The sequence below is a fragment of the Schistocerca cancellata genome, chromosome 6, assembly GCF_023864275.1.
Source record: "Schistocerca cancellata isolate TAMUIC-IGC-003103 chromosome 6, iqSchCanc2.1, whole genome shotgun sequence".
NCBI classification, from domain to species: Eukaryota; Metazoa; Arthropoda; class Insecta; order Orthoptera; family Acrididae; genus Schistocerca; species Schistocerca cancellata.
This window is the reverse complement of record NC_064631.1, coordinates 149,535,756-149,554,071: the sequence shown is the minus strand read 5'-3', so window position 1 is coordinate 149,554,071 and position 18,316 is coordinate 149,535,756. Positions and strand designations below refer to the sequence as shown.

Here is an 18,316-nt window from a genome sequence, read left to right as displayed (position 1 = left end):
TAATAGCACCCTTTTTTTAAATTTGACAAAATAAAATGTCAGACATTTGGAACAAAGATGTAGTTTTGTTGTGTTTTTTGTCTCTTTTGCAATAACTAAAAAATCAATTAAAATAAAAAATAGCTCACCACTGCTTGTGGACATGCCTGAGGAATAATTCAGCCAAATTTCAGAAAGCTATTTTATTAGTATGCCTGCAATCCATTCTATCAGCTTGAGATACAGTTTATTTCAAGCTGACAGAATGGACTGCAGACACACTAATGAAGACAGCATTGTGAAATTTGGTTGAATTACTCCTTAGGCATGTCCACAAGTAGTAATAGGCTATTTTTTTTTAAATTTTAATTTATTCATTAGTTATTACAAGAAAATGCCCAAAAAACACAACCAAACATCTTTGTTTCAACATCCATTGTTTTATTATTTTGTCAAATTACAAAGAACTGTGCAATACCCTATAGATTAAGAAAATTGATTGTTCTTTAATTTCAGAATGGATTTGCAGACCACAGGACTTCCATCACGGACATGCGTCGTTCTGGATAGAGCAACTGTAACTTCTCAGATAGGGGGCTTAATGATGACTGGATTTTTTTTTTTTTTTTTTTTTTTTTTTTTTTAAGTTGTCCATGAATCAATATATAATATGCAAAGAGATTTACATTGATTGCTTCATTAGTTTTTTCCATAAAAGATCACTTATATTTATAGGCTGACTGAGGAGAACAGTCACATTTATACTTGAAACTTCCTGGCATGCAGAGTAAAAATTTAATCCTGGGGTATTTACTCTTGATTGGGAAGTTATTGATTTTGCCTAAATATTAGGAACAATTCAGAATTTTTAGGGATTCTTGTGTACCGCAAAGTTTGAATGTGGTAAAGTTTCCAGCAAATCTACATCACAAATTGGCTTCTGTTAATGTGTGTGCTTATTGTTGTTCCATGGCCAAGAGAGCCACACTAATTAATGCGCCCCAGGTAGCAAGAATACGTGAGCTTCATTTATACTCAAAAACCAAATACAATAAAACAAGTCATTTGGACTTGCATATGCACCACTAAGTTCTGATGCATCGATAGTCACTGAGATTGTATTGTGAGAGGTCTTACAAAGGCAATGTTGGTGTGACTGTATTTGTGGATAGTAGTATGGCTTGAGGATGGTCATGGAGAAGGTCCTAGTGAGGCGGAAGCTTGTAGCCGATCAGAGGCAGCATGGCTGCTGTGGACAGTCTGCAGGGGTGGCTCCATTGGACTGGCCGTGGACATGTTTGGCATAATCTGAGAGTGATGTGATTTGCATGCGTATGGGCCACAGGTGCGACTGGCTTTGGGTCCAGTGTGGAAAACTCAGACGAAAAATGCAGAGTGAAGACTTGGACATTGCGTGGAGTGACCCCAGATGCGAATCGGTTCTGATCGACCGGGTGGCATCCTTTATAGCCACCCAGCGGAAGAGTTCTGCCACAATGATCAGTGGGCATATGACCTTTGGATGGATAATTGGTGTCCACAGTGGCAACACTAATTGCAGCAACTATCACACTGTTAGTGGTGAAGCTGGCACCCTGTGTTACCATGGTGGCTGCAGGAGGTGCGGTTGACAACATTGTGGTGTGCTTATGTTGTTACTGAATTGTTTGCCTGCATCTCCCGCATGATGTCACCAGTGGCCTGAAGAGGCAGCAGGCCACACCTGTCTTGCTTAACATAGGATCCCAGGCAGACATCAGTGAACTGCAATGATTAGGTTAGCAATTTATTATGAAACTGTTTTGGAACCAAAACCTGCCACCTTATGACGAATGAAATGAGGTGGAAAAAGTTATGTAAATTGAAGAGATGATTTTTTTTTACCAGAAGCGGACAATTTACCTGAACTCTATAGAACCAAAAGCTGCTTTGGTACAAGACCTTAATTAATGTAAAAATTTTAAGTTGCGAAATAAAATTTTAATTAAACCCATTTCTGATCATGACAGAAACATTGAGTGAAATGTGAGCTTTAAAGAAACAGAATGTATCCACAAGCTGCAGTTGTATTCTAAATGTGAAATGGATTGAAGCGCTAGTTAGCATGATCTCACCTTTCACGATTCTCATTTTTTAAAAGAAATTTAGTGTGACAGTAATATGTCAGTGTAGAAATTGAAGAGGGAGGGTGGAAGAGGAAAAGAGGGCATCTTATGTAGACTATTTATGTAAGAATAAGTCCTCAGTTTGCTACACATAAATAATTATATCAGGGATACTATGCTATTATCATTTACAGTAACAAACACTATATTTGTATCTTCCTACCTGCGGAAAGAGGGAAAAGGAGTGGGCAGGTTGTGATGCTTACCCACTACACCCTCATTTGGTCAGTTTTATTATTAATAATTGTTCTGTATATAATTACAATTTTGTTGGAACTTTTAAAGTTGATATGAACATAAATTAGATTGCACCTTCCACAAACTTTTCATTGGAACAGAATTTATGCTTATGTCTTCCCTTTCAGATGACTGTGGTGATCATGTTGTTGTTATAAACAGCAAAGATATTGCACTGCCAGGAAATGAGTGGCAGAAGAGAGCTTATTTTCATCATACAGGGTATCCAGGTGGAGCTTCATGGACACTGGCATGGGAACTTCATAACAAGGATCCAACGATGGTAATTAATTATGTTCTTTGTTTTCAGTTGATACATAATTGAAATTATGGGACTGGAAGAATGTGGCCTATCGTTCTTCACGGTCCCTTTTGTTACTTTCTTGAATACGGAAAGAAGGTTTCCGGGTTTTTCATCAGCATGTACAAACATAAAGTACAGAAGTTTACAAGCGTAAGACTATCATCTGTGCACTAGTTTTGAATGTTTTGACATTAAAGTTGTCTACCTATGTGTTATTATCCATAATTATGACACTTTGCATTATGTACTAGTTTTTGTGATGTGAAAAGTTACTCAGTTTTAGAATCCAAAGGTTGATTCCTGGGTCAGTGGTGCTTTTAGGATAGTTTCTGTCTCTTATTGTGGCTTCCACTTTAGCCTTTGGCTGTGCTTCAGGGACTGAGAAAACTAGAGGTGTGTTGTGATTTGGATTGTAGGTTGCATTGGTGGTCATCTTACAATTAGCTGGCTGAACTGCTTCTCAGATCAGAGGAAGGCAATGACATACCAGCTATTATAGGACAAAATAACAAATTGCTTGATTGTTAATGAAGAGGCATACATTTTTTAAAAAAAATTTATAACACACAGGGTAGAAAATGGAATTATGCTTCAATGAAGAGGCAGTAGGTACATACAAAAATGAAAGGTAACAAATGTTGGCTTTCAAAATCATGCTCTCCTTTATCCAGCAAAAGAGATGGGAAGATACAAGTAAGTGTGACTGCTGAGGGATTAAGGAGGGAAGCTCCCTAGGATCAAGAACATGGGGTCAGTGTTAAGATGAGAGAAAGTAAACAGAATATTGTAAACAATGTTTTGAAAAGAGTAACATTTTTATTATTGGATTGCAAAGCCATACTTAGCAAAAAAAGTTAAGTTTATAAAACCAAACTGACTTTAAAATCCCTGAAAATCATCATCCAAACTTTCTTCTCCTTCCTCTTGCTTTTCCTTACCATTGTTGTCCTCTTCATATATGAGATGGTCTTTAGTGACATCTAGAGCATTGCTTATGCTGCACTTCTTGAAAGATTTAACAACGTCTTCTCTCAGCCTAGACCATGACTGTTTTATCCACTGACACACTTGATTGATTGTAGGTCGTTTTAAAGCTCCCTTCAGAGTGAATTCATCACCCATTTGTTCCATTCCTCTCTCATATACACTTTAAATGATTTATTTATCGAGACATCGAGAGGTTGCAGTTGTGAAGTAAGTCCTTTCGGAATAACAACAAGATCTATATTTCTCTGTTTCAGTTTCTCTTTTACAGGTTTTTTCAAATGACTACTAAACTGATCTAGCAGAAGAAGAGAACTCTTCTTCAGTGAAGCACCTTCCCTTCTTTCCCACACTCTATTAATCCATACCTTCGTAACAGTCTCGTCCATCCAACCCTTGTCATGTATGTGAACGACGACACTTCGCAGTATTTCAGAAGGTTTTGTCTTTGTTTTGTGCTTGAAAATGAACATTGGATTAAGTTTAGTGCCATCAGCACAACATTAAATGACAACAGTGTAGTGCGTTTTTTCATGTCCACTTGTTTTTATAGTTACAGTTTTAGCATCTTTCATGAGAACAGTTATGTTACTCAGCACATCAAATGTCAAATGAGTTGCATCCATATTAGCGATTTGGTTTAGTTCCACACTGATTTTGTTTTGATGTTGAATAATAAAGCGATGGTGAGATAATATTTTCTCTTCATACTCTTGTGGCATTTTCTGAGATATTTTAATTTTGGTTTGCATGCTCCGTCCATGGCAATCAAAAAACTATAGCACCAACCAATCTCACCCTTAGAGTCTGTTATGTTCCACTGTAGTGCTGCTTTGCAAGTGTGTATTTGAATAATTTTGAATCCATTTCAGTACTTCATCTTCTAGTTTTAGCCATTTTGCATTCAGTCCTCTATTAGTTAGTTGCGTGTCCCATTGATCAATCTCACGGTAACCATTATGATGTGGAACTTGAGTACAGAAGAAATGCACTAATGAAAGAAGGGTTCTTCTTCTTCTTATTGTTCTTGTTCTTCTCCTTCTTCTTCGTTTTTTTTTTTTTTTTTTTTTTTTTTTTTAATCTTAAAATTTTTGTTACCTATCCCAAGCCCTTAAATGGCACGAAATACATGTATTATACCCATAGATTTATTTAGTCCTATTCAAGAATTCATTTATGGTACAGAAGGAGTTGTCAAGGAAGTATGTGATTTCAATTTATTTTTAAAACTGTTACTGCTGGCTACCAGACATTTTATTTCATCTGGTAATTTATCGAAAAGTTTTACAGCAGCATATTTTACTCCTTTCTGTGCCAAAGATAGGTTAAGTACAGGATTGTGTAAGTCTTTCTTTCTTCTCGTGTTATAATCATGAATGTCGCTGTTGTTTTTAAACTGATCCATGTTGTTGAGAACAAATTTCATTATTGAGTAAATGTACTGTGAGGCTGTTGTAAGAATTCCTAACCTTTTAAAGAGATGCCTACAAGATGTGAGACTATGAGCCCCACACATTATTCTAACCACTTTCTTCTGAGCAGTGAATACTTTTTGCCCAAGTGTTGAGTTACCCCAAAATGTTATTCCATATGACTTCAGAGAATGAAAGTATACAAAGTAAGTTAGCTTGCTAATTTCTATACCCTCAAAATTAGCAATTATTCTGATGGCAAAATTTGCGGAACAAAGTCACTTCAGGAGATCCAAAATATGAATTTTCCATTTAAGATTATCATCTATATGTACACCCAAAAACTCGGTATGCTCTATCCTGGCTACTGACTTCTGTTGATATATTTATTGAAGGAACTGTACTCCTTGCAGTAGAAAATTGGATGTACTGAGTATTTTCAAAGTTCAGAGCAAGCCCATTCGCCCCTATTTGCACATTTAGTCTTCCTCGTTTTATTCAGTTCCTTTTTACTAGCCAATTGTTAACTTTTTTCCCCCCTGTTGGTGGAGGGTTGAAATGCCATGCAGCTGCTTTGTTTCCATGTTCTTCTGCATATGCTGTAACTTCCAATTTGGGTCCAACACTGTTGTATTTTGTGGTTTCGAAAGCTTAACATTTGCCTTATCTCATGTTTGGGCCTGTATTCATTGCTGCCGGATAACTCTTCCTGTTATTTCATCATATGAATATCATTTATTTTTTTTGTATTACAAAACTAGCTACTAACAAAAATATTGTACTGTTACCAATAACACAAATCACTTTCAAATCAAGTTCACCGCCACCGTAGAATGCAATGATGAATCATAGGCTAGACAGTGTTCCGGGTTTTGGTGGCGGGGTGGGAGGGAGACATGTTAGCAAGCTTGTGAATCCCTGCAAGTCATATTAGTCGCATCGGTGCACTGCTGCTGCCAGTTGAAGCCATTGTTACCAGTTAGATAGGTTTGCCACGGCATTGAAAATATGACTATTTTTAAGACTGGCAAGAATTTTAAATTAAACATTGGACTTTTTATATTAATTTCGAATACAAGATGCACTTGAATTTTGAAGACAATTTTTTGAAGAAAAAAGTACATCTTAATAGTCCATAAAATAGGGTAATTATGGTTCTCAGAATTATTCTGTATGTGGATTTGCACCTTTGCACTTGCAGGGGCCATGCGTTTGTAAAATAAGATGGGCTATGTGATTTAAGTGAAGTTAGTGCTTCATAAATTAATATGTAATGTCTTGCAAGGGAGTGTGTATTATAGGAGTTCTTGAAAACATGATTAAGCCATTGAACCATTTGGTTGTGGTTATAGTGGCAGGCCCCCCCCCCCCCCCATGAACCATGGACCTTGCCATTGGTGGGGAGGCTTGTGTGCCTCAGCGATACAGATAGCCGTACCGTAGGTACAGCCACAACGGAGGGGTATCTGTTGAGAGGCCAGACAAACGTGTGGTTCCTGAAGAGGGGCAGCAGCCTTTTCAGTAGTTGCAAGGGTAACAGTCTGGATGATTGTCTGATCTGGCCTTGTAACAATAACCAAAACGGTCTTGCTGTGCTGGTACTGCGAATGGCTGAAAGCAAGGGGAAACTACGGCCGTAATTTTTCCCGAGGGCATGCAGCTTTACTGTATGATTAAATGATGATGGCGTCCTCTTGGGTAAAATATTCCGGAGGTAAAATAGTCCCCCATTCGGATCTCCGGGCGGGGACTACTCAAGAGGATGTCGTTATCAGGAGAAAGACAACTGGCGTTCTACGGATCAGAGCGTGGAATGTCAGATCCCTTAATCGGGCAGGTAGGTTAGAAAATTTAAAAAGGGAAATGGATAGGTTAAAGTTAGATATAGTGGGAATTAGTGAAGTTCGGTGGCAGGAGGAACAAGACTTCTGGTCAGGTGACTACAGGGTTATAAACACAAAGTCAAATAGGGGTAATGCAGGAGTAGGTTTAATAATGAATAAAAAAAATAGGAGTGCGGGTAAGCTACTACAAACAGCATAGTGAACGCATTATTGTGGCCAAGATAGGTACGAAGCCCACACCTACTATAGTAGTACAAGTTTATATGCCAACTAGCTCTGCAGATGATGAATAAATTGAAGAAATGTATGATGAAATAAAAGAAATTATTCAGACAGTGAAGGGAGACGAAAACTTAATAGTCATGGGTGACTGGAATTCGAGTGTAGGAAAAGGGAGAGAAGGAAACGTAGTAGGTGAATATGGATTGGGGCTAAGAAATGAAAGAGGAAGCCACCTGGTAGAATTTTGCACAGAGCACAACTTAATCATAGCTAACACTTGGTTTAAGAATCATGATAGAAGGTTGTATACATGGAAGAACCCTGGAGATACTAAAAGGTATCAGATAGATTATATAATGGTAAGACAGAGATTTAGGAACCAGGTTTTAAATTGTAAGACATTTCCAGGGGCAGATGTGGACTCTGACCACAATTTATTGGTTATGACCTGTAGATTAAAACTGAAGAAACTGCAAAAAGGTGGGAATTTAAGGAGATGGGACCTGGATAAACTGAAAGAACCAGAGGTTGTAGAGAGTTTCAGGGAGAGCATAAGGGAACAATTGACAGGAATGGGGAAAAGAAATACAGTAGAAGAAGAATGGGTAGCTTTGAGGGATGAAGTAGTGAAGGCAGCAGAGGATCAAGTAGGTAAAAAGAAGAGGGCTAGTAGAAATCCTTGGGTAACAGAAGAAATATTGAATTTAATTGATGAAAGGAGAAAATATGAAAATGCAGTAAGTGAAGCAGGCAAAAAGGAATACAAACGTCTCAAAAATGAGTTCGACAGGAAGTGCAAAATGGCTAAGCAGGCATGGCTACAGGACAAATGTAAAGATGTGGAGGCTTATCTCACTAGGGGTAAGATAGATACTGCCTACAGGAAAATTAAAGAGACCTTTGGAGAAAAGAGAACCACTTGTATGAATATCAAGAGCTCAGATGGAAACCCAGTTCTAATCAAGGAAGGGAAAGCAGAAAGGTGGAAGGAGTATATAGAGGGTCTATACAAGGGCGATGCACTTGAGGACAGTATTATGGAAATGGAAGAGGATGTAGATGAAGATGAAATGGGAGATACGATACTGCATGAAGAGTTTGACAGAGCACTGAAAGACCTGAGTCGAAACAAGGCCCCCGGAGTAGACAACATTCCATTGGAACTACTGACGGCCTTGGGAGAGCCAGTCCTGACTAAACTCTACCATCTGGTGAGCAAAATGTATGAAACAGGCGAAATACCCTCAGACTTCAAGAAGAATATAATAATTCCAATCCCAAAGAAAGCAGGTGTGGACAGATGTGAAAATTACCGAACAATCAGTTTAATAAGCCACAGCTGCAAAATACTAACACGAATTCTTTACAGACGAATGGAAAAACTAGTAGAAGCCGACCTCGGGGAAGATCAGTTTGGATTCCGTAGAAATACTGGAACACGTGAGGCAATACTGACCTTACGACTTATCTTAGAAGAAAGATTAAGGAAAGGCAAACCTACGTTCCTAGCATTTGTAGACTTAGAGAAAGCTTTTGACAATGTTAACTGGAATACTCTCTTTCAAATTCTAAAGGTGGCAGGGGTAAAATACAGGGAGCGAAAGGCTATTTACAATTTGTATAGAAACCAGATGGCAGTTAAAAGAGTCAAGGGGCATGAAAGGGAAGCAGTGGTTGGGAAGGGAGTAAGACAGGGTTGTAGCCTCTCCCCGATGCTATTCAATCTGTATATTGAGCAAGCAGTAAAGGAAACAAAAGAAAAATTCGGAGTAGGTATTAAAATCCATGGAGAAGAAATAAAAACGTTGAGGTTCGCCGATGACATTGTAATTCTGTCAGAGACAGCAAAGGACTTGGAAGAGCAGTTGAACGGAATGGATAGTGTCTTGAAGGGAGGATATAAGATGAACACCAACAAAAGCAAAATGAGGATAATGGAATGTAGTCGAATTAAGTCTGGTGATGTTGAGGGTATTAGATTAGGAAATGAGACACTTAAAGTAGTAAAGGAGTTTTGCTATTTGGGGTGCAAAATAACTGATGATGGTCGAAGTAGAGAGGATATAAAATGTAGACTGGCAATGGCAATGAAAGCGTTTCTGAAGAAGAGAAATTTGTTAACATCGAGTATAGATTTAAGTGTCAGGAAGTCATTTCTGAAAGTATTCGTATGGAGTGTAGCCATGTATGGAAGTGAAACATGGACGGTAAATAGTTTGGACAAGAAGAGAATAGAAGCGTTCGAAATGTGGTGCTACAGAAGAATGCTGAAGATTAGATGGGTAGATCACATAACTAATGAGGAAGTATTGAATAGGATTGGGGAGAAGAGAGGTTTGTGGCACAACTTGACCAGAAGAAGGGATCGGTTGGTAGGAAATGTTCTGAGGCATCAAGGGATCACCAATTTGGTATTGGAGGGCAGCGTGGAGGGTAAGAATCGTAGAGGGAGACCAAGAGATGAATAAACTAAGCAGATTCAGAAGGATGTGGTTGCAGTAAGTACTGGGAGATGAAGAAGCTTGCACAGGATAGGGTAGCATGGAGAGCTGCATCAAACCAGTCTCAGGACTGAAGACCACAACAACAACATGGTGGCAGGTGCCAACTTTAGGATTGTCTCACAGCTGCACCACTGGGCTGCCATTATTCATGGCCAAAGAGTTCATAACTGCCCAAAAATTACACTGTTTCATTGTGCATTGCAACAGCACTTCAGCAGGGCGATTGATTAACACCAATACTTTCTATTACATTTAATGTATTAAACACCAGTGTTGCATACAGTGAGCTTCATATTTCCTGGTCTCGTTTCTTTCTTTTGACTGTCTGGAGGAAGGTGTTTTGTTCTGCAAAGGAATGAATACCCACTGTAATCAGAAATGGTGTTAGGTTCATATACAGTGTGTCTGAGAGATGTCAGGTTGTCATGATACCTTGGTTGCCTTATGGCAACCATCTTGTCTTCTCCAAGGTAATCAGTAGCTTCAAATGTATTTAATTCATTTCCCAAATGATAATGGGTGTATGGGCTATTAGGACCACAGCCTATTCAAATTAATGCTCTGCTTAATTTTACCATGGGTTATAGAGTGAGTACAGGTTCATATATTCCAAATGATTTATGTCAGTAACATTAAGTTACTTACTGTGTATCACACTGGAAAGGAGATTAAATATGGGGAAGATATTATAAAAATAATTTGGGACTGCAGTGTTCGCAAAGGATATGGGAATAAAACTTCAAATAGTAGTAATACGGTGTGTTGTTGTTGTTGTGGTCTTCAGTCTTGAGACTGGTTTGATGCAGCTCTCCATGCTACTCTATCCTGTGCAAGCTTCTTCATCTCCCAGTACCTACTGCAACCTGCATCCTTCTGAATCTTCTTAGTGTATTCATCTCTTGGTCTCCCCCTACGATTTTTACCCTCCATGCTGCCCTCCAATACTAAATTGGTGATCCCTTGATGCCTCAGAACATGTCCTACCAACCGATCCCTTCTTCTGGTCAAGTTGTGCCACAAACTTCTCTTCTCCCCAATCCTATTCAATACTTCCTCATTAGTTATGTGATCTACCCATCTAATCTTCAGCATTCTTCTGTAGCACCACATTTCGATAATACGGTGTATGAAATTTCATTTCATAATACGGTGTATGAAATAGTAATAAAATACTAAATATACCTTGATGTTTATTTTTCCTTTGTAGAGTCACACAAAATATATGTATATGCAGGGTGTGAAGCTTTTATACTATTAACATATTAATTCTTGATTATGTTTGTAAGGATCACTTCTTCATTAATATTGCTATAATGGTGGCCTTCGACCTTTTGCTTAATGTTGGAACAGAACTCACATTATATGCTCGCTGTCAACTGACTGTGGCTAATTCATACTGTCTTTCCCTACAGGAGGTGAGAAACATGAGAAAGTCTACCTTATCTATAATTTACCATTATCACAGGCCATTATTTGCTGAATTACTACATTGACCTTTTATTTAATACTTTACAAATGTACAAGGATGTGCTGAAAGTAATACCTCCACTTTTTTTAACTCTTAAAGCTTTTTAAATAATACAAATTTTATTAATGTTTTAAATCTTTATTCTTCCTGTTATGTATTTGCAACTGTCTGTTGCTAGAGGGCTCCAAATCATAGCATGTAACATAGTGGTGTGTAATGTAACTAAGTTGATGTGTGAGAAACAGCATGCTGTAATTGAGATTCGAATGTAGAAAGTTCCTCCACACATAGAGCGTCATATCCTTCAGCATGAGAACATGAAACACTCCCGATGAAATTCCATTGATTGTTAATAACTGAATAGTGGCCTAACTTTTAATTTTGATGTGACAGTGACCTAATAGATAAATGGTAATTGGGTTTAGTTGCTTTGGGAGTCATTTCTAATCAGAATACGGGTGCTCAACGATGTTAAACACATTGTAGAGGGGTTTTTGCAATAATCTGTGTCAACTTTGCACTGTTTGATCAATGTATTCTGTTTAGACACAATTTGAGGCAGACACTAGTTTTGTCCTACAGTAGCGATTACAGTTAATCTCAACACAGGTCAATACTTAGACATTTTGTCCTACACTGTAACACTAATTAACGCATAGAATGCTCACTGCAATCCGATGTGTGGTTAATTTGAAAATAGGTTTACAGTACTCCATAAACCATTTGAACGGTTGTCAGTAACATGACTTGTCACTATTCAATATAATATTTCCCTGCAGCAGTGGGGACACTCTCAGCCGGTACTAAATCACGAGTTGCTCATGGCTTCACCCAGACTATTATCACATGCACTCACCTAGCACTTGAGGGCTTGACAGTTGATTCTGCCTACTGTTGAGTTGTGTGATGACAAACTGTGTTTTGTCTCTGAGTGAGGTTTGTGGACCCCTTACAAATGCCAGGCCACAAATGGGTGCTGTGACATTTGCTACAATACAATACCTTGGTTCGCTGTCATTGATCATCGTCCATACAGTGATGACTTGGTCACATTAGATTTTCATCTGTTTCCAGACTTAAAGAACACCTTTGAGAACTTAAGTTAGTGATAAAGTGATGCAAACAGAGATGCGGTTGTGGCTCCATCAACAGTCAAACATTCTACAGTGACGGTATCAACAAACTGGTCTTTTGTTGGGAGAAATGTTTTTGTCGCAAGGATGACAATTGAGAAATAAATTTGTAGACATTATGAAGATATTTGTTAATAAAACTGATTTTATTTAAAAAGCTTTTAAGAGTTCTCACAATAATAATTCTGAGTTGATTACTTTTCAGCACACCCACGAAGGAAGGTGGAAAGCATACAAGATTTTCATGCCATGCACAAGTTTACCATGGGTTTAGGTTGAGTACGAGGTCATATATTGTAAATTGGTTATATGGAATCAAAATACTCATTTGGACTATGTGACTGTACAACAATATTTAAATTTTTCTCTCAGTAACGTAGTCCTAACTTTATCTGGTGACAGTTTGAACAGAAATGTGAAGAAATTATTTGAGCCTGTTAGTCCAAACATCTTTAGTTTCGATTGCTATTCTTAGGTTCATGTTGGAATAGTCACACCTACATTGCTACACACAGTCAGTTACTAAGATTGAAACATGATTATATTCATCTACAGATGATGTAATGTAGAAAAAAATACTTTTTGAGGTTTGTTAAGTTCCCTATTGAGCAGTGTGTGTTGAATATGCAAGACAAATATATAAGCCAGGTATGTGAGTTGTAATGCTTATCTCTGTTTCTTTAATTTCAGAATTGTTATCTGTAATATTCAAATAGATTTATTGCTTATTTAATGGCATCTGGTCTTTTTCAGATAATGCGTAAGGCCGTCTATCATAGTATGAGGGGAAACCTTCAGCGTAGATATACAATGCAGCGTTTACACATATTCCCAGATGACAATGTCCCAGATGAAATAATGGGAAATGTTACCAACCAGATCAGACAGATAAGGCCTGTACCAAAGCGTTTGGACAAGTATTCTGAAGAGGAAGTGAAGCAATTTCCAAAAGTAATGGACTGGCCAGAAGATTATGTTTTGAGATAACAAAGGCTAAAGTTAATTAGTGCTATGTAATGTTTATATTTGGCAATGTGTGCATTATTGAACCAAAAGTTATAATACATACATTTTGTTACAGAAAATCTGTGTCATAATACTACTAATGCCCTTTCCTGCAAAGGCTTTTTCCAACAGTTAGGATTTTCTTTTTAGTGCAAGAGAATATTAGTTTCTTATAAGTGATTATACAAGAGTGCTGTCACAGCAGGTGGATTTTTTTTCATATCTGAAACTTATCGTGTAATACTGTAGCATAGAGCAGGTGCCAGCTGTTTATATATATTTCCAGTATTTTAAAATTTAACAGTGGAAAGTGCAGAATGAGATAACAACAATATTACAAAGAGGATAGATTGCTACTCAGCATATAGATAAGATGATGAGTCATAAACATGCACAATGGAAAGATTGCTATACATTTAAGCTCTTGGCCAAAAGCCCTTCTTCTGAAATAAGGGGGGAGGCATGCACACGCGTGACCACTATTGCTGGTTGTATGTGGGAGTTGGTAGATGACTGGAGGGACAAGGCATGGGAGGTCTATTTCTGTACAAGGTTTTTTATTTTATGTATTTACACATCAAGTTACGGAGGACCAAATTGAGGAGCAAATCTCCAAGGTCATGGAACGTGTCAGTACATGAAATTACAACATAAAAGTAATAAGAGATAAAAATAAAATGTTTATGTACCCAAAAGTTAAGCTATAAGTTAAAGTAAACGCAATCAACAATACAAGAAGAATAAGCTTAATTTTTAAAGGAACTCCTCGACAGAATAGAAGGAATGACCCATGAGGAAACTCTTCAGTTTCGATTTGAAAGCATGTGGATTACTGCTAAGATTTTTGAATTCGAGTGGTAGCTTATTGAAGATGGCTGCAGCAGTATACTGCACACATTTCTGCCCAAGAATTAAGGAAGTCCGATCCAAGTGCAGGTTTGATTCCTGCCAAGTATTAACTGAATGAAGGCTGCTTATTCTTGGGAATAAGCTAATATTGCTAAAAACGAGAAAGCACTGGTTGATAGACACAATAAAAAACACGCAAACACACAAGCTTTCGCAACCCAAGGTTGCTTCATCAGGAAAGAGGGAAGGAGAGGGAAAGATTGAAAGGATTTGGGTTTTAAGGGAGAGGGTAAGGAGTCATTCCAATCCCAGGAGCGGAAAGACTTACACTGGGGGAAAAAAGGAAAGTTATACACTCGCGCGCGCGCACACACACACACACACACACACACACACACACACACACACACACATCCATCCGCACATATACAGACACAGGAAGACATAAGTAAATGCAAAGAGGATGGGCAGAGATGTCAGTCGAGGCGGAAGTACAGAGCAAAGATGTTGAATGACAGGTGAGGTACGAGGGGCGGCAACTTGAAATTAGCAGAGGTCAAGGCCTGGTGGGTAACGGGAAGAGAGAATATATTGAAAGGCAAGTTCCCATCTCCGGAGTTCTGATAGGTTGGTGTCAGTGGGAAGTATCCAGATAACCCGGACGGTGTAACACTGTGCCAAGATGTGCTGGCCGTACACCAAGGCACGTTTAGCCACAGGGTGATCCTCATTACCAACAAACACTGTCTACCTGTGTCCATTCATGCGAATGGACAGTTTGTTGCTGGTCATTCCCACATAGAAAGCTTCACAGTGTAGGCATGTCAGTTGGTAAATCACGTGGGTGCTTTCATACGTGGCTCTGCCTTTGATCGTGTACACCTTCTGTGCTACAGGACTGGAGTAGGTGGTGGTGGGAGGGTGCATGGGACAGGTTTTACACTGGGGGTGGTTACAAGGGTAGGAGCCAGAGGGTAGGGAAGGTGGTTTGGGGATTCCATAGGGATGAACCAAGAGGTTACGAAAGTTAGGTGGACAGCAGAAAGACACTCTTGGTGGAGTGGGGAGGATTTAATGAAGGATGGATCTCATTTCAGGGCAGGATTTGAGGAAGTCGTATCTGCTATATAGCTAGAGAAGGCCGATATGCACACATCAACTCACGCAGGCTGGATTTAGGTCTGAAACAGGATACGTAATGAATGCTATAAAGAAAAGTACGTAGCTGCTGGAATACTTAACTTTAATCCATCATTTGTATACAGTGTTCTTGATGATACAAGTGAGACTCTCTCTAGAAATGGTTAATGGCGCCTTGCTAGGTCGTAGCCATGAACTTAGCTGAAGGCTATTCTAACTACCTCTCGGCAAATGAGAGAAAGGCTTCGTCAGTGTAGTCGCTAGCAAAGTTGTCATACAACTGGGACAAGTCCTAGTACGTCTCTCTAGACCTGCCGTGTGGTGGCGCTCGGTCTGCAGTTACTGACAGTGGCGACAGGCAGGTCCGACATGTACTAATGGACCGCGGCCGATTTAAAGCTACCACGTAGCAAGTGTGGTGTCTGGCGGTGACACCACAGTATCCCTGCTGGAGAGCCACATTCAGAGTCTGATCCAGTCCCGGAAAGTATCCTGTCACAAATGGGGTACTTTTGGGGTTCTTCTGTCCTGAATCCCTGAACCATTACACCAATAACCTGAAAACAGCTTTCGCATCCTGCAATTACCCTCCCGACCTGGTACAGAAGCAAATAACCAGAGCCACTTCCTCATCCCCTCAAACCCAGAACCTCCCACAGAAATGTGTGTGTGTGTGTGTGTGTGTGTGTGTGTGTGTGTGTTTTTTTCAATTGTGTCTATCAACCACCGCTTTCTCATTTGGTAAGTTACCGCATCTTTTTATATATATTTTTCCCACGTGGAATGTTTCCCTCTATTTTATATATATAATAGAGGGAAACATTCCATGTGGGAAAAATATATATAAAAAACAAAGATGCTGTGACCTACCAAACGAGAAAGCGCTTTCTCGTTTGGTAAGTCACAGCATCTTTGTTTATATATATAATAGAGGGAAACATTCCACGTGGGAAAAATATATTTAAAAAGAAAGATGATGAGACTTACCAAACAAAAGCGCTGGCAGGTCGATAGACACACAAACAAACACACAAAATTCTAGCTTTCGCAACCAACGGTTGCCTCATCAGGAAAGAGGGAAGGAGAGGGAAAGACGAAAGGATTTCGTCTTTCCCTCTCCTTCCCTCTTTCCTGACGAGGCAACCGTTGGTTGCGAAAGCTAGAATTTTGTGTATATATATATAATGTGTCTTTCAACAACATCTTTGCCTCTGTACTTCCACCTCGACTGACATCTCTGCCCAAACTCTTTGCCTTTACATATGTCTGCTTGTGTCTGTATATGTGCAGATGTGTGTGTGTGTGTGTGTGTGTGTGTGTGTGTGTGTGTGTGTGTGTGTGTGGGCGGGCGCGGGCGCGCGCGCGCCAGTGTATACCTGTCCATTTTTCCCCCAAGGTAAGTCTTTCCGCTCCTGGGATTGGAATGACTCCTTACCTTCTCCCTTAAAACCCACATCCTTTCGTCTTTCCCTCTCCTTCCCTCTTTCCTGATGAAGCAACCATGGGTTGCGAAAGCTTGGTATTTGTGTGTGTGTTTGTGTGTTTTTTATTGTGTCTATTTACCAGCGCTTTCTTATTTGGTAAGTCACAGCATCTTTTTTTAATATATTTTTCCCATGTGGAATGTTTCTTTCTTTTGAGAGAGGCAATGTCAAAATACCCAGACTCATGAACAGGGGTCGACAAGAGGTTCATGAGCGTACACCACATATTGCCCAAACTGTCCGTTTCTGAGCCAAAAATATCCTTGTAGAATGGGAAGAGTTACCCCAAAATATAATATCATACAACATAAGTGAATGGAAATAAGCAAAGTAGACTAATTTTCGTGTTGAACCATCACTCACTTCAGACACCGTTCGAATAGTAAAAATTGCACCATTAAGTCTTTGAACAAGATCCTGAATGTGGGCTTTCCAGTTTACTATCTATCTGAACGCCTAGAAATTTGAACTGTTCAGTTTCACTAATCATATGCCCGTTCTGTGAAATTAAAACATCAGATTTTGTTGATTTTGTGTTAGAAACTGTAAAAGTAAGTCTTATTGTGATTTAGCATTAGTTTATTTTCTATGAGCCATGAAGTTATGTCATGAACTGCACTACTTGAAACCAAGCCAATGTTGCACACAACATCCTTTACTACCAAGCTAGTGTCATCAGCAAACAGAAATATTTTAGGGTTACTCGTAATACTAGAGGGCATATCATTTATATAAATAAGGAACAGGAATGGCCCCAACACTGATCCCTGGGGCACCCCCCACTTGACCATACCCCACTCAGACCCCACATCATAGCCATTCTCAACGTAGTGAATAATGAGCTTTTGCCGTCTGTTGCTAAAGTCAGAGGTAAACCAAATGTGAGCTACTCCCTGGATTCCGTAATGGTCCAACTTCTGGAGCAATATTTTGTGATCAACACAATCAAATGCCTTAGTTAAATCAAAAAAGTATGCCTATCGTTTGAAAACTTTTGTTTAACCCATCCAGTACCTCACAGAGAAAAGAGAATATAACATTTTCAGTTGCTAAACAACTTCTAAATCCGAACTGTACATTTGGTAGCAAATCATGTGGTATAAAATGATCAATTATCCTTACATACACAGCATTTTCAATAACTTAAGCAAACACTGATGGCATAGGAATAGGTCTAAAATAATCTACATTATCCCTTTCTCCCTTTTTATAAAGTGGCTTTACAAATGAGTACTTTAATCATGCAGGAAACTGATCATTCCTAAAGGAAAAATTACAAATATGGCTAAATGCAGGGCTAACATGTGCAGCACAGTACAGGATGATTCAAAAAGAATACCACAACTTTAAAAATGTGTATTTAATGAAAGAAACATAATATAACCTTCTCTTATGCATCATTACAAAGAGTATTTAAAAAGGTTTTTTTCACTCAAAAACAAGTTCAGTGATGTTCAATATGGCCCCCTCCAGACACTCGAGCAATATCTACCCGATACTCCAACTCGTTCCACACTCTCTGTAGCATATCAGGCGTAACAGTTTGGATAGCTGCTGTTATTTCTCATTTCAAATCATCAATGGTG

At 38.9% G+C, this 18,316-nt stretch overlaps 1 protein-coding gene across 1 annotated transcript in view; it reads left to right on the top strand.

Annotated features, from left to right (window-relative positions):
• LOC126191530 (39S ribosomal protein L13, mitochondrial) overlaps positions 1 to 13,337 on the top strand; it is a 40,435-nt gene extending 27,098 nt beyond the window's left edge. The window contains exons 3-4 of the mRNA XM_049932433.1: positions 2,510 to 2,664; positions 13,006 to 13,337. Of these exons, the coding sequence (XP_049788390.1) occupies positions 2,510 to 2,664; positions 13,006 to 13,239 (389 nt within the window). The 3' untranslated portion in view covers positions 13,240 to 13,337. The remainder of the gene's footprint in view (positions 1 to 2,509; positions 2,665 to 13,005) is intronic.
• Positions 13,338 to 18,316: the final 4,979 nt, after the last annotated feature.